Source organism: Pleurodeles waltl, chromosome 4_1, assembly GCF_031143425.1.
Source record: "Pleurodeles waltl isolate 20211129_DDA chromosome 4_1, aPleWal1.hap1.20221129, whole genome shotgun sequence".
Lineage (NCBI taxonomy): Eukaryota > Metazoa > Chordata > Amphibia > Caudata > Salamandridae > Pleurodeles > Pleurodeles waltl.
The window spans coordinates 192,297,358-192,312,486 of NC_090442.1; the positions used below are offsets into that span (position 1 = coordinate 192,297,358).

A 15,129-nucleotide genomic window follows, 5' to 3' on the forward strand; every position below is an offset into this window, starting at 1 on the left:
GTTTACATCAATTAAAGAAATCCCCCCTCCTTCTTTGTTTTTATCATATAATATGGGGCCAATTGAGCAGATGACTTCAGCATGAGAGAGAATGAATTTGGGTTGAGCATACTGTGGAAACAGGCCACTCTCCTTTATCATTAAAAATGTTTCTGTTAGAGCAACTATAGCCCAATAGCCCAGTTACTTATGCTAAAGAATGTAGTTTATCTTACACTAAGATGTGCATTGATTTTAGTATTTTTGTCCCCTATCTAAGTAAACTGATGATCATGGCAGTCCACCATACCTGGCCTTCGGCGTGGCTTCTCCTGTTATTGGCCTGCATATGTCACCCTGTACCATTGCCCAGCGTCCGCGATGCCTTGATGGAAAAGGAGCTTTCCATGGTCATCGGTGGCAACATCACGCTGGATGCAGATGAGGAACAAGCCAACCAGGCTCTCATGAGCCTTAAGCTAGAAGAGGTGACGGAGACCACCAGGATGGGGACCTTCCCTCCCAGCATGCACTTCTTCAGGGCAAAGAGTATCATCGACCAGAGCAGCGTCTTTAGCTACTTGAAGAAAATGCCAAAAGGTAAACATTGAGTCTACATAGGTTCCAACATGATTTTATTTGATTTGATTTATCTCTTATAAAGTGCAATTACTCCCACCCTTGTGTACCCCTTTGTGATAGGAAAAACATTAAAAATTGAACCTGATAAAAACAGATCAACAGAAGGCTCGAAAGCGAGGTCTGTCCACACACTCAAATGTCTCAAGCCCTTTTCTAAAGCTGAACGTTTTGGGATTAGTTCTAAATTTAATAGTGAATTAGTTTGAATCTTCTTTGCCTAAGAATCCAAAGGAGTGCCTTCATGTATGAAGGTATCTATGGAAGCAAAAGAGAGCTGAGCATTGATGTCTGCGTGTATTATAAACAGAGAAAATGCTCATGTTACAAAAATGAGCATCAGGCAGTGGGCCTTACATTCTCCCTCTCTCACACTGTAACCAGTTCACAGAATGTTTCTAGCACCGGATCACTAAGTGTAAGGTTTCAGCAGGCCCAGTGCTGCAAAAGCATAGTTGGATCTTTCACAGTCCATCTCACATGCTTCGTGCAAAGATATACTGAGGTATCATCAAGTTCTCCAAATGCATTTCCATTCCGACCTGCCCCATACAAAGCAATTCCAGTAGAGAAATGCTCAGCAAGCTCTCACAATGCACTTCTATCCTGACATGCAACAGGCAAAGCAATCCCAACACTGAGGTGTCTACCAAACTCTCACAATTCACTTCTATCCTGACATGCCACAGGGAAAGCAATCCCAACATTGAGGTGTCTACGAAGCTCTCATAATGCACTTCTATCCTGACATGCCACAGGCAAAGCAATCCCAACACTGAGGTGTCTACCAAGCTCTCACAATGCACTTCTATCCTGACATGCCACAGGCAAAGCAATCCCAACACTGAGGTGTCTACCAAGCTCTCACAATACACTTCTATCCTGACATGCCACAGGCAAAGCAATCCCAACACTGAGGTGTCTACCAAGCTCTCACAATGCACTTCTATCCTGACATGCCACAGGGAAAGCAACCCCAACACTGAGATGTCTATCAAGCTCTCACAATGCACTTGTCCTGACCTGCACCATGCAAAGCAATCCCGGTACAGGGATGCTCACCAAGCTCTCATGGTGCACTCCTATCCCAACATGTCCATGCCAGCCTGTACCAGTACTGAGATGCCCACCAAATTGTCGTAATTCCATTCTATGCTGACCTGCCTCATGCAAAGCAGTCCCAGTACTAAGACACCCACTGAGCTCTCACTCAATGCCTGTTTATTCTGACCAGTTCAATTAAAAGCTTGCACAGTACTGGGAGACAGAAGCAAGCACTGACAGTGACTTTCTTTTCTGATCAGCAGCATGCAATGCTAGGCCAGTACTGAGATGCCAGCTCCCATAGTGACTATATATACACTGACTAGCCCCATAAAAAGTTTGCTGAGTATTGAGACACTGAAGCAAGTGCTCACAATGACTTTGTATCTGAGCTGTCCCGTGCAAAGCAAGCTCAATACTTAGACACTCACCAAGCTGTCACAATGCACTCATGACCTTTAAATCTGCCTTCAGACACTATCACCAGCTTCTCTGAGCCACCAATCAGCGCCACCACCGACAGCAGCAAATAGATCGAGCCATTGTGATTGATTTTATCTTCCCATCAGCCAGCTCCACCAACGTCACCAAGCCAGCCCTGTCTCCGGTTCTTAAACAAATAAACCACACTGACAACCTGGCATGTCATCTCCCTGGAAGAAAGTACCATCATGCAGTCTATCCACTCTGAGGCCCTATTGGACTCTTGCCCCCATTACATCTTCATAAAAGGACTGCAACCAATCATCTCACCACCCATTCGATCCTGATCTCCTCCATCCCAACAGCCACCTACCTCGATGACTAGAAATACTCTACAGTACTCCACCTTCTCAAGAGGTCCTCCGCTGACCCAACAACGCTAGCCAGTTATTGCTACCCTACCTTACCAAAGTCCCAGAGAAGCTGATCAACAGGTGCCTAGACAACCATCTCAACTAACACCATCTCCTTGACTCAACTTGGTTTTAGACCCAACCACTTCAGGGAAACATCCTTCATCACTGAAACATACAACATTGATATGATCATGAACAGAGGAGGCACTGCAGCCCTCTTCCTCCTGAACCTCTCCACAGATTTTGCCGCAGTAGCCCACCCAATGCTCATTGAACGACTGCATAAAACTGAATTCCAAGGACCTGCACTCTGCTGGATATTATTCTTTCTAACTGGCCAATCCCTGTTATTCAGCCCGGCCCTCTTCTGCTCGGATAGCTGTTACATCATCTCTAGAGTGCAGCAAGGTGCATCACTCAGCCCTACCCTCTTCAGCACCCACATGACCTCTAGCTCTCTGGCATTTTCCATACCCATGGATTCGATGTCCTATCCTATGCTGATGACACACAGCATATACTCTTACCCGCGGATAAAACCCCATAAACCCAAAACAAGTTCACTGCCTACATGGATGAAGTTGCTGACTAGATGAAAACCAACAATCTGAAAATTAACAAAGACAAGACAGAAGTTGTGATTTTCAGCAGAAACTCCTCGCTATGGGACTCCACCTCGGAGTCCCATACAATCAACTCACCATGACTATCCAAGTCAAAGCTGTCAATGCCTTCTGCTTCCACACCCTGATGATGCTGGGGAAAATCTTCAAATGGCCCTTGATCAGCACCCGCAGAAGCCTGACTCAAGCCCTAATCACAAGTGAACTAGACTATGGGAACACACTCAGAATCAGCACACACCTGGTGAGGTGTCTCCAAACCAGACAGAACTCAGCAGCCAGGATCATACTCAACCTACAACTCCACACGCGCATCAATCTGCACCTTCAGAAGTTCCACTGGTTTCCTATACACAAACAGGCTCTTTTTAAACTCTTCACACATATACTTAAAGTCTTACACAACGCTAGCACAGCTTACCTCAACAATCGTATCACATTCCACAAAACCCGCCAGACACCTTTGCTTAGCCAAACTAATACTTGCAAACATCCCACGCATAGACAGAACCATATTTGGAGGTAGTGCTTTCTACTACATTGCTCCTAAAGCCTTGAATGACTTGCTGCTACACACCAGAGCTGCCTCTTCAATTCTTAAATTCCTCAAGTCGCTGAAGACATGGCTGTTCAAATAGATTTCCACTAGCCTAGCTTTAGGCAGGCCAGGATTGCCCATGCTTAACCATCAGGATACCCTCCTGGGTGATAGAGCATTCTACAAAAACACATAATAAGACAACACGACATGACATGACACAACACAACATGACACAAAATAACCCAACATAGCATAACATAACAGTCTTCACTCTTTGTATGAGATGCCTGCATCCAATGTAGTAAACGTCTACACTTTACAGTACTATTTGTTACAAAAATCACTTGATAAGGGTCTTTCCATCGAGTTTCCAAACATGTCTTTCACACATGCTTCCACACTACAACCCAGACAGCAGGCTGTAGGCCATGCCATGGTTCTTAATTTATTGAACTGTACCCAAATTCACCTGGTGAGAGATAGAGCTTCCCAGATCAGCCAAACTCTTGCAATAATCCAAGACCAGATCATCAGTATTAGGCACAAGTGCAGCGGTAGGAGTACCAGGAATCCTCATTGCTCTGCCTGTTTTTTTCATGAGGAGACAAACCTGTAGTCTTGTTGGTCGTGCTCCTCATACTTAACATGACTAAAGGAAGGGCACCTGACCATTTCAACTTTGTCGATGCGCACATCTTGGCTAACTTTGGTTTTGGGGTACTTTGGCACTTTCTAAGATTCCTGATGCTTCTGGCTGGTATCCACAATGAAATTTCTCCTCCACTTTCAGTGTCATGCAAAGCACCCTCATAACCTTATTCTTGAAATGAGTCCCTCTACCTGATTCTAAAGAAGTAGGCAAACATGAATCTGGAGATCCGTTTCATCAGTAAAAGCATGGCTATCATGAGAGCATCACATCACCTGGTTGGTTAGGCCTCGACCCATCCATCACACTTACAAACAACCACCAAAATGTACATCAAATTATTACATGTGGGTCATTTTGTGTAGTTTTTTTAAGGGACCTTCTGATTTTCCTATGTGACTCATATTTACATTCACCCTTTTCCTGATGCTCATGTTTTGGCTAGTAACACCCCAGACATAATGACTCTGATACCTATCTAAAATGTGGACTAAGTTGATAATTTGGTAAAGAAAGACAACATACCATCCTGTCCCACATGTGTAGACTCATGAAGTTACCTTGCCATTTGCAACAACATACAATCTGGTAATATAATCCTCCCATCATTTGACAAGCAAATCTCATTTTTATCTCCATATTTTGGTTTCATCCTCTGGCACCTCAGTTTTCAGTTCCCTCATCTCCTCAAGTGATTGAGCTAACATTGACAAGAAACTATTGATATTTTGTGATTCACACTCTCATTTTTCCTCTGTTCCCAATGTATCAGATGCAAGAGAACAGTATTTCACAGTTACGTTTGCAAAGTTTTTCCCTAGTGAAACCATATTATCTCCACTCTTGTTTGCAGCACATTTGACAGCAGTAATTTTCTTTGGGAATTGTAGAACCTCTAAAAAATCCAGAATTGGTGGCCCATTTTTATTGGGGTGCCAGCAGATGTCATGAAATCGCCTTGTGACCATAACTGGTCAAGATCATGGCCACTCCAAAACTGTATTAGCTATCCATATAGATTATAACACTCAATCCATTGGCTACACAGCATGCTCTTGTAATTGTGATCAATGCTGCCACTTGTGCTAAAGTTAGATTACACAAGTATAATGCTTCCACAATATATGTGATGGTGCGAACTGTAAATGCTGCTCGAAGAATTCCATAGTGGTCACACAGATAATTACCATCCACAAATAAAATAAAATCTGCAAATTCAAGTGGTACATCTTGAATGTCTGGTCTTGGTTTGGTGCACAATTCTGTCACATCAATAAAATCATGGTTACTTTCATCTATTTTGTCACTGAGCTCCATCCCTGGCAATGGCAACAATGTTGCAGGATTCAAGGTACAGCAGTTTTTAATTGAAATATTCTCTACTGCCAAATAATTTGCTCATACTTGGCAATCCTCGCACAACTATGGAATTTCATCAAGGCCAACAACTCCCTGGACAGCTCCCAGTCCGGCTTCCGCAGCAATCACAGCACGGAGACAGCACTCCTGGCAGTTACTGACGACTCCTGGCACTCCTGCCAGCCTCCTAGCACTCCTGGCAGCCTTCTAGACCACGGCCACACCTCAGCACTCATACTCCTCGACCTCTCAGCAGCTTGTGACACGGTCTCCCACAGCACTCTGCACACCAGACTCCACAACATAGAAATCCACGAAAAGAGCCCTGGAATGGATCCACTCCTTCCTGTCCGGGAGGACGCAGAGAGTCAGACTCCCGCCCTACACTTCCAGACCCTCAGGAGTCAACTGCGGAGTCCCCCAAGGATCCTCACTGAGTCCCACACTGCTCAATGTATACATGGCCCCTCTTGCTGCCATCGTCAGAAACCACAGTATGAACATCGTGTCATATGCCGCTAATACACAACTCATCATTTTCCTCACCGAAGACCCGGCCACGGCCAAAAGGAATTTTCACGCAGGAATGGAAGCTGTTGCCACATAAATGAGAGAAAGCTGCCTCAGGCTCAACTCCAACAAGACAGAGCTCATCATCTTCGGAAACGCCACCTCAGCTTGGGATGACTCCTGGTGGCCCACATCCCTCTGCGCCCCCGCACCGACCAAGCATGCCCGCAACCTAGGAATCATCCTCGACTCCTCCCTATCAATGACCTGCCAGGTAAACACTGTTGGCTCCTCCTCCTGGCACACACTCCGCAAACTTTGAAAGATCTTCAGATGGATCCCAGCAGACTGTCCCAGGACGGTTATCCACGCCTTAGTCACGAGCAAGCTCGGCTACAGCAACGCTTTCTACGCTGGCACCTCAACTAGGAACATCAAAAAACTTCAACTCATCCAGAACGCTGCCGCCAAACTCATTCTGGACCTCCCTCACCGAGAACACATCTCCCAACACCTGAGGACCCTCCACTGGCTACTGGTCGAGAAGCGAATCACCTTCAGGCTTCTCACCCACACATACAAGGCCATACACAACAAAGGACCAGCCTACCTGAACCAGCGGGCTCATTCCACACCCCGCCAGATCCCTCTGCTCCTCCTAGATGGCCCTGGCCACCGTCCCTAGTATCCGCAAAGCCACTGCCGGAGGATCTTTCACCTACACTGCAGCAAAGAGCTGGAACAACCCCCCCCCCCCGGCACCTCAGACAAAGCCTGTTGCTAACAATCTTCAGGAAGAACCTCAAGATGTGGCTCTTCAGATGAGGCACCTTGCCTCCCCCCAGGGCCTTGAGACCCTCACGAGTGAGTAGCCGCACTTTACAAAGATTGATTGATTGGAGGAAGGTACCCTCTGCAGCGTCGCATCTAAGTCACCGCGGGGATCCCACCACTCTCATTTGCCACAATCTGTGTCTGGTGTGGTATGCCGTGTGCTAGTATTTAAATTGAATAAGGTGTAGCCGGGTCGAGATTGCCGCCTCTCTTGGTGCTCTCAGGACATCGGCCCAATCGTCATTGTCCAGGTGGTTTTCCCAGGCTAGTCAAAGGGAAGTGAGTGGACTCGCCTCATTAATAATCAGTGAATGTATAATGTGGAGATTTTATGAGCACCCATGTCACCAATAAGAAGTTTTCCCTCGAGGGGGTTGAAATCAGGTAAGGTATCTAGGTGTCTGATGTGAGGTGTAAATGACATTTTTGCTGTAATTCCTGGAAGTATTTGTGCACTGCACCAGTCATGATATTTCCCAAGATCGAGACGCCTATCAGGTTCCAGTTTTGAAAGCCCTCTATTTTGGCCACTGGACCCAAAAAAGTCCTGTGCCATAATGGCGTGCATTCAGTGGGCCTCCCCCACCAACGCCAACGTCACAGGTGGTATGCCACACCCTAACCACCACCCGGGTTGCAGAGGGCAGCAGGTCTAGTTTGGTGCTGCCATACAGGAGGCACAGTAGAGTAGTATTACCCATCACCCATCTTTCAGTGGCGTATGCAGGATCATCGTGGCGGGCGCACCACCACTTGTTTATTATGAGTAGGTGTGACGCTGCATAATAGGAATATATATACTCCACGACTATGCCTCTGGAATAAGTGGACTGAACACATGTGGTTATGGCCACACGGGCGGTCCATCCGGCCAAGAGAAATCCAGACAAGTTGGAGGTAACCTGTCTGAACCAGCTTCTGGAGATGACATACGAAAAGGTCTGTAGATGATACAATATCCGGGGAGGGTGAACATCTTGAATATAGCTGAACGGCCAGGACAGAGGTAGCAGGGACCATGTATGGATTTCCTCTTGCATTTTAGGTATGGACACTACAATGTTTGTAGCCCACGACAGTTGTGCATCCAGCGAGTGGAAAACTCCTAAGTATTTAAAGCCAGTATCTGTTATAGGAATATTAGACGTCCAAACGCAGGGCCCCGTTTAACGGCAATATGACAGATTTGGAAGGATTTATGAAGAGGCCCGATGTCTCACCGAATATTTGTGGGATTTGGAGTATGCGGGAGCCAGTGTGTTCGGGGTCCATCAAGAAGAACAGAATATTGTCGGCTTAGAGGGTGAATCTGTCCAACAAACCTGGTCCCTACTCGAATCCCCTTACCTGTGTGTCCATCCTCACACACACCGCCAGAGGTTCAGTAACGAGGGCGAATAATAGGGGGGAGAGGGGACAACCCTGGCACGAACCCGGCAGATCAGAAATCCATCGGAAACATGCCCCGCCTCTCGCACTGCAGTCGTAAGATCGATATATAGTGGGCAAATGGAAGATAGAAAACAGGGACCAACGTTCAATCTCGACATTAGGGCAAACAAATATTCCCAGTTTAAAAAATCAAATGCTTTGTCAACATCCTCTGACAAGATGGGGGCCGGGGATCCGAGGCAGCCAGCGAGGTCGATGGCATTTGATACTCGCCTTATATTGTGCCATGTTGCGTGCCCCAGCATGAAACCAGCTTGGTCCTAATGGATGAGTGTAGTAATATGGGGGAGAAGTCTGTCTGCTAGTATTTTGGCCAATAATTTGGCCTCGCCATTCAGCAGTGAGATGGGTCGGTAGAAATCCACGCTACTGGGCGGCTTGGGAAAAACTAATATTTAGGCATGACGCCAGCCATGGGGCATTTGTGTCTCCGCTGAGGCGGCTTGTATAGCCTTCTGTAGGTGTTTCCCTATTTTGGGCATGAAGATTTAAAAGAAGATCGCCCCCGGGAACCCATTCGAGCCAAGGGGCTCTCCCAAATCGGAGACCCTCTGCCACCACAGAGACGTCAGTCCCAGTGATGTCTGCGTCCAATTGTGTCCGTGCGTCACCGGGCAAGGCCAGTAAGAGCAGGTCAGCAAGGAAGGCAGTAATTTGGTCACGGGGTAGCAAGTCTCGACGGTCGTAGACGGATTGAAGGGAGGTTTGGAATCTGAGTGCTATACCTTCCTAGGATCTGTCAACAGTGTGTCCTGCTGCCCCTGATTTGTGGCACAATATTTGTTTTAGAAGCATTTTAACACAGTTTATGGGAGTCTGCTTGACTTATCTCCCCACTGGTAGATTCTACTCTGGGTAGCCCTTCGTGCCAACCTGGCCTCCCCCAGAAGTAGCAGACTGTATTGTTGCTGCACCAGGCCCAGCTGGCATTGCAATAGCCACAGGGCCCCCTGATCCACCCGAATGTTACACTTTTGATCATTCCAAAATGATTTAGCAGTTTCAGTGATTCATTATGCAAAAATAGTGTTTATCAACCCTCAATTTTGAGAGAACTTTCCTGAGAGTTTTCCTATGTGGCTTGGGGTGCTGTCCACTTCTCTTTTGATATTCTGGAACTTAGAATATTTGGGATTTAGACTATTTCTGAATTTGGATTACTCCGTGATTCTGTATTTGCTGAGAGCATTCATGGCTATTATTGTACCTCATCTTTTAAATTTTTGTAATAAATCTTAAAATTTAAATGTATTCAGCTGATCTAAAAACTCAATTATAGAGTGGACCCTTTGTAAATGACTGTATTTTAGATGTGTGGGAGATGCTTTACCTTGAAGATACATTGCCACATGATTTTGAAGTATAACACAGTTTCCAATTCATCAACCCACGGGCACTCTGTTGAGGTAAACTTTTATGGTGCAATTTTTGGGGTGGGGTTTCGGGGATCCCTGTGCCCACAAATTTGTGGCAGCAAAGGATGATTGCAAATTAAGAGCACCTCATTTCCACTTCAGATATTTCCTTTTTTACTCTGTCCTCAGTTTTAGTGGATTTTCCAAAGTTGTTAATCCTAGTTGATTTTGCCAAGTTCCTGACTTGCAGTGCTGTTCCTGAGTAGAAAGGATTGTAACTGTGAAAAGGGCGGAATGATTCTGGTAATTGAGAGAATTTTGGTGTGATATTGTGGTTTGTGCTGGCCGATGGATTGTTATGCTGCACATGAGGTTTTTGGTTATGCGATGTTGATTCTGGGTTCAATTTGTGGTTTGATCACTGTGATTTTGATGTACTTTTCTTATATGTCACTCACTTAAAAGAAGTTTTGCTTTATTATTGATTGGTTTTGTAATTGGATATGTCGAAATCCAAGATTTTGAGATATTATTATTGAACTTGTCTGCATAAAGGCGCCACTTTCACACACATAGGAATTTCTGTATACAAGAGTCTTCCTAAGGTTTTGTGTTTCTAATTTAGGTTGGTGTTACTTGCTGTATGGTGCAAAGGAGTAATTGCACTAGTCAAGGGTGTATTGTCACTGGATGTCAGTCTGCATTAGAGTGAATTAGGTTCGACAAGTAATGCAAAGATGCTAGTCGTGTTTCTATTGTTTGTAAGATTCATGATATACTAGCCTGCTGATTTTCTCCTTTTTTAAAGTTGGACAGACAAGATTTATTTTGGTTTATTTGTGTGGGTTCATTGAGAAAGGCTGGGCAATTGTTTTCCCATTCACGATGAAGTTGCCCTGCAATTGATTAATCAGCCGAGGAGTTGCTCTGGGATTGGTGAGACATCACCACAGAGTTTCGCTGTCATTCATTGGTTATTTTGAGTGAGTAATAATTGGTGCTGTATTGAAAAAGCCTAAAGCCCTTAGCATATCAATTATGGAGTATCAGAAAATACCTGGAGAGGTTTCACCTGTGCATTACATGATGACAAGTATTAGGTTCAATACATGTAGCTGGATTTGTGACTGGCTTGAATGACAAGGATTCAGACTATCATTTCGCAATTTTGAGATTTAGGGCCGGTTTTATATGTACCCTTTCCCCCAACATAATGGTCTCCTGTAAGGAAATGGCTCCCTGTTGCAATTACCCCCCACTTTTTGCCTGATACTGATGCTGACTTGACTGAGAAGTGAGCTGGGACCCTGCTAACCAGGCCCCAGCACCAGTGTTCTTTCACCTAAAATGTACCATTGTCTCCACAATTGGCACAACCCTGGCACCCAGGTAAGTCCCTTGTAACTGGTATCCCTGGTACCAAGGGCCCTGATGCCAGGGAAGGTCTCTAAGGGCTGCAGCATGTCTTATGCCACCCTAGGGACCCCTCACTCAGCACAGACACACTGCTTGCCAGCTTGTGTGTGCTGGTGGGGAGAAAATGACTAAGTCGACATGGCACTCCCCTCAGGGTGCCATGCCAACCTCACACTGCCTATGGCATAGGTAAGTCACCCCTCTAGCAGGCCTTACAGCCCTAAGGCAGGGTGCACTATGCCACAGGTGAGGGCATAGGTGCATGAGCACTACGCCCCTACAGTGTCTAAGCAAAACCTTAGACATTGTAAGTGCAGGGTAGCCATAAGAGTATATGGTCTGGGAGTATGTCAAAAACGAACTCCACAGCTCCATAATGGCTACACTGAATACTGGGAAGTTTGGTATCAAACTTCTCAGAATAATAAACCCAGTGTTAGATTTATTAAAAAATGCAGTGTTAGATTTATTAAAAAATGCACACAGAGGGCATCTTAGAGATGCCCCCTGTATTTTACCCAATTGTTCAGTGCAGGACTGACTGGTCTGTGCCAGCCTGCTGCTGAGAGACGAGTTTCTGACCCCTATGTGGTGAGGGCCTTTGTGCTCTCTGAGGACAGAAACAAAAGCCTGCTCTGGGTGGAGGTGCTTCACACCTCCCCCCTGCAGGAACTGTAACACCTAGCAGTGAGCCTCAAAGGCTCAGGCTTCGTGTTTCAATGCCCCAGGGCACTCCAGCCAGTGGAGATGCCCGCCCCCCTGGACACAGCCCCACTTTTGGCGGCAAGTCCAAGGGAGATAATGAGAAAAACAAGGAGGAGTCACCCACCAGTCAGGACAGCCCCTAAGGTGTCCTGAGCTGAGGTGACCCCTGCCTTTAGAAATCTTCTATCTTGATTTTGGAGGATTCCCCCAATAGGAATAGGGATGTGCCCCCCTTCCCCTCAGGGAGGAGGCACAAAAGGGTGTAGCCACCCTCAAGGACAGTAGCCATTGGCTGCTGCCCTCCCAAACCTAAACACACCCCTAAATTCAGTATTTAGGGGCTCCCCAGAACCTAGGAAACTAGATTCCTGCAACCTAAGACAAAGAAGGACTGCTGAGCTGAAAAACCTGCAGAGAAGACGGAGACACCAACTGCTTTGGCCCCAGCTCTACCGGCCTGTCTCCCCATTGCTAAAGAACTGCTCCAGCGACGCGTTCCACAGGGTGTAGCGACCTCTGAAGCCTCAGAGGACTACCCTGCATCTAAAGGGACCAAGAACTCCTGAGGACAGCGGCTCTGCTCCACAAAGACTGCAACTTTGCAACAAAGAAGCAACTTTGAAAGAACACACGTTTCCCGCCGGAAGCGTGAGACTTTGCACCCGACGCACCCGGCTCGACTTGTGGAGAACAAACACTACAGGGAGGACTCCCCGGCGACTGCGAGACCGTGAGTAGCCAGAGTTGACCCCCCTGACCCCCACAGCAACGCCTACAGAGGGAATCCCGAGGCTCCCCCTGACCGCGACTGCCTGCTTCAAAGAACCGACGCCTGGTAAAGACACTGCACCCGCAGCCCCCAGGACCTGAAGGATCCGACCTCCCGTGCAGGAGCGACCCCCAGGTGGCCCTCTCCCTTGCCCAGGTGGTGGCTACCCCGAGGAGCCCCCCCCTTGCCTGCCTGCATCGCTGAAGAGACCCTTTGGTCTCCCATTAAAACCTATTGCGAACCCGATGCCTGTTTGCACACTGCACCCAGCCGACCCCGTGCCTCTGAGGGTGTACTTTTTGTGCTGACTTGTGCCCCCCAGGTGCCCTACAAAACCCCCCTGGTCTGCCCTCCGAAGACGCGGGTACTTACCTGCTGGCAGACTGGAACCGGGGCACCCCTTTCTCCATTGAAGCCTATGCGTTTTGGGCACCACTTTGACCTTTGCACCTGACCAGCCCTGAGCTGCTAGTGTGGTAACTTTGGGGTTGCCCTGAACCCCCAACGGTGGGCTACCTTGGACCCAACTTTAAACCCTGTAGGTGGTTTACTTACCTGCAAAACTAACAAACACTTACCTCCCCCAGGAACTGTTGAAAATTGCACGGTCTAGTTTTAAAATAGCTATTTGCCATTTGTGTGAAAACTGCATATGCTATTTTGCTAATTCAAAGTTCCTAAAGTTCCTAAGTGAAATACCTTTCATTTAAAGTATTGTTTGTAAATCTTGAACCTGTGGTTCTTAAAATAAACTAAGAAAATATATTTTTCTATACAAAAACCTATTGGCCTGGAATTGTCTCTGAGTGTGTGTTCCTCATTTATTGCCTGTGTGTGTACAACAAATGCTTAACACTACCCTCTGATAAGCCTACTGCTCGACCACACTACCACAAAATAGAGCATTAGAATTATCTCTTTTTGCCACTATCTTACCTCTAAGGGGAACCCTTGGACTCTGTGCATGCTATTTCTTACTTTGAAATACTACATACAGAGCCAACTTCCTACATCTCCCCACAAGTTTTAAAGGTGGGCAGAACTTTGGTGTAACCACGGCAGAGACTCCTCCATCTCTGCAGTAGATAGACCCCTTCAATGCCCGATGGAGTAAGGGCCGACCTGTAAGTCCGCCCACCTAATTTTCCAACAGGTCACTTCGGGGGCTCTGGGGCGTCTGGGTGCAGAGGTGTGTTGCAGCGTTGGGTGTTCCTTTCACTTCAATGGAGATTGGTCTGGTTGCAAAGAGGCTGCCAGCAGGGACTGGGGGGCAGTCTGAGGGAACTTACAGGGGGAGCTTGACCCTTGAGATGCTTAAGGACATAGGGACACCATTGGTCCACTTCTCTTTGGGCTTGGAGGCTCGGGTGCAGTGGTGTCTTCTGGCATTGAGTTTGCTTGCTGGAGTCACTCGCGGTTGGAGAGATGCCTGCAGATAGAGGCTGCAGGCGGCGACCGGAAGTCCAGTGTGGTCAGACCCAAAGATGAGGTTGGCTTTTGTAGGTCTTTGGACCCCTGTGGGCACTGTCATCTTGCTCGGCCTCCCTCAGACTTGGGCTGTGGGGAGCAGGTGCAGAGGCACTTTGAGGTGTCAGTTGGTGTCAGTTGGGGGCTCACTCTTTGTCTTGGGTTCTGCATAAGTGGGGCAAGCAGGTCACCTGGGCTACTCATGATGTGGGTCTCACTGCCCCTGAAGTCCCTAGACATGCAGGTTGGTTATCCTTGGCATTGATGCCGGACTGGACACCAAAGCCTTGGCTGCTGTAAGTGTTGGTGCCTGCGACTGCAGGGGAGTAGCTCCTCTACTGCAAGGAAGATTCTCTAGTGATTGGCAAAGCCCTGGCCACCCTCTGGGTTTCTTGGAGTCTGCACAGTGGCAGGACGAGTCTGTTTCTTCCACGATTGCTGGGGGCAGCAGGCAGGCTGGCAGGGTTGGTGCCAAGTCAGTCGTTGCTCCTCTGTTCTTGGGATAGCACTCTTCTTTGTCCACTATTTCTCTTTGTCCATCGAAATCTGAAGTCCTGGTATCAGTTGGTCCTCTAAATCCTCAAATTAGGGGCAATAAGGGGAGCAAAGGGCAGTAGCCAATGGGTTACTTAACCATGAGGTCGCTACAACCCCTAGATGAGCACTTCCTTTGGGGAGTGGGCATCAACCTGTCCCAGAATTCTTAATTCCACCATTCACAAGATGGTAGGATTCCTAATTTTGTGTGCACTTCAGGGTGGTCACCCTATAGGTGAGTCCAGTCTGGCAGTTCAACACGCCTCCTGCATAGCTAATTTTCCCGCCTGTCCTGGTGCCAAATGGACCTCAGGGCAGTGGGTTGCCTCTCCCAGGTCTAGGGGAGTCTGGGGTCACATATCAAAAGCGGCCGGGACTTTGAATTCCCTGGCATTGGCATGCAGATTTACT

The 15,129-nt window shown here is 47.3% G+C and overlaps 1 protein-coding gene across 1 annotated transcript in view; it reads left to right on the forward strand.

Moving 5' to 3' along the window:
* The first annotated feature begins 270 nt into the window (after nucleotides 1-270).
* The window catches only part of LOC138288494 (adenosine deaminase 2-like), a 341,185-nt gene continuing 326,326 nt past the window's right edge, over nucleotides 271-15,129 (forward strand). Inside the window, exon 1 of the mRNA XM_069230046.1 lies at nucleotides 271-579. Coding sequence (XP_069086147.1) covers nucleotides 273-579 — 307 coding nt within the window. The 5' untranslated portion in view covers nucleotides 271-272. The remainder of the gene's footprint in view (nucleotides 580-15,129) is intronic.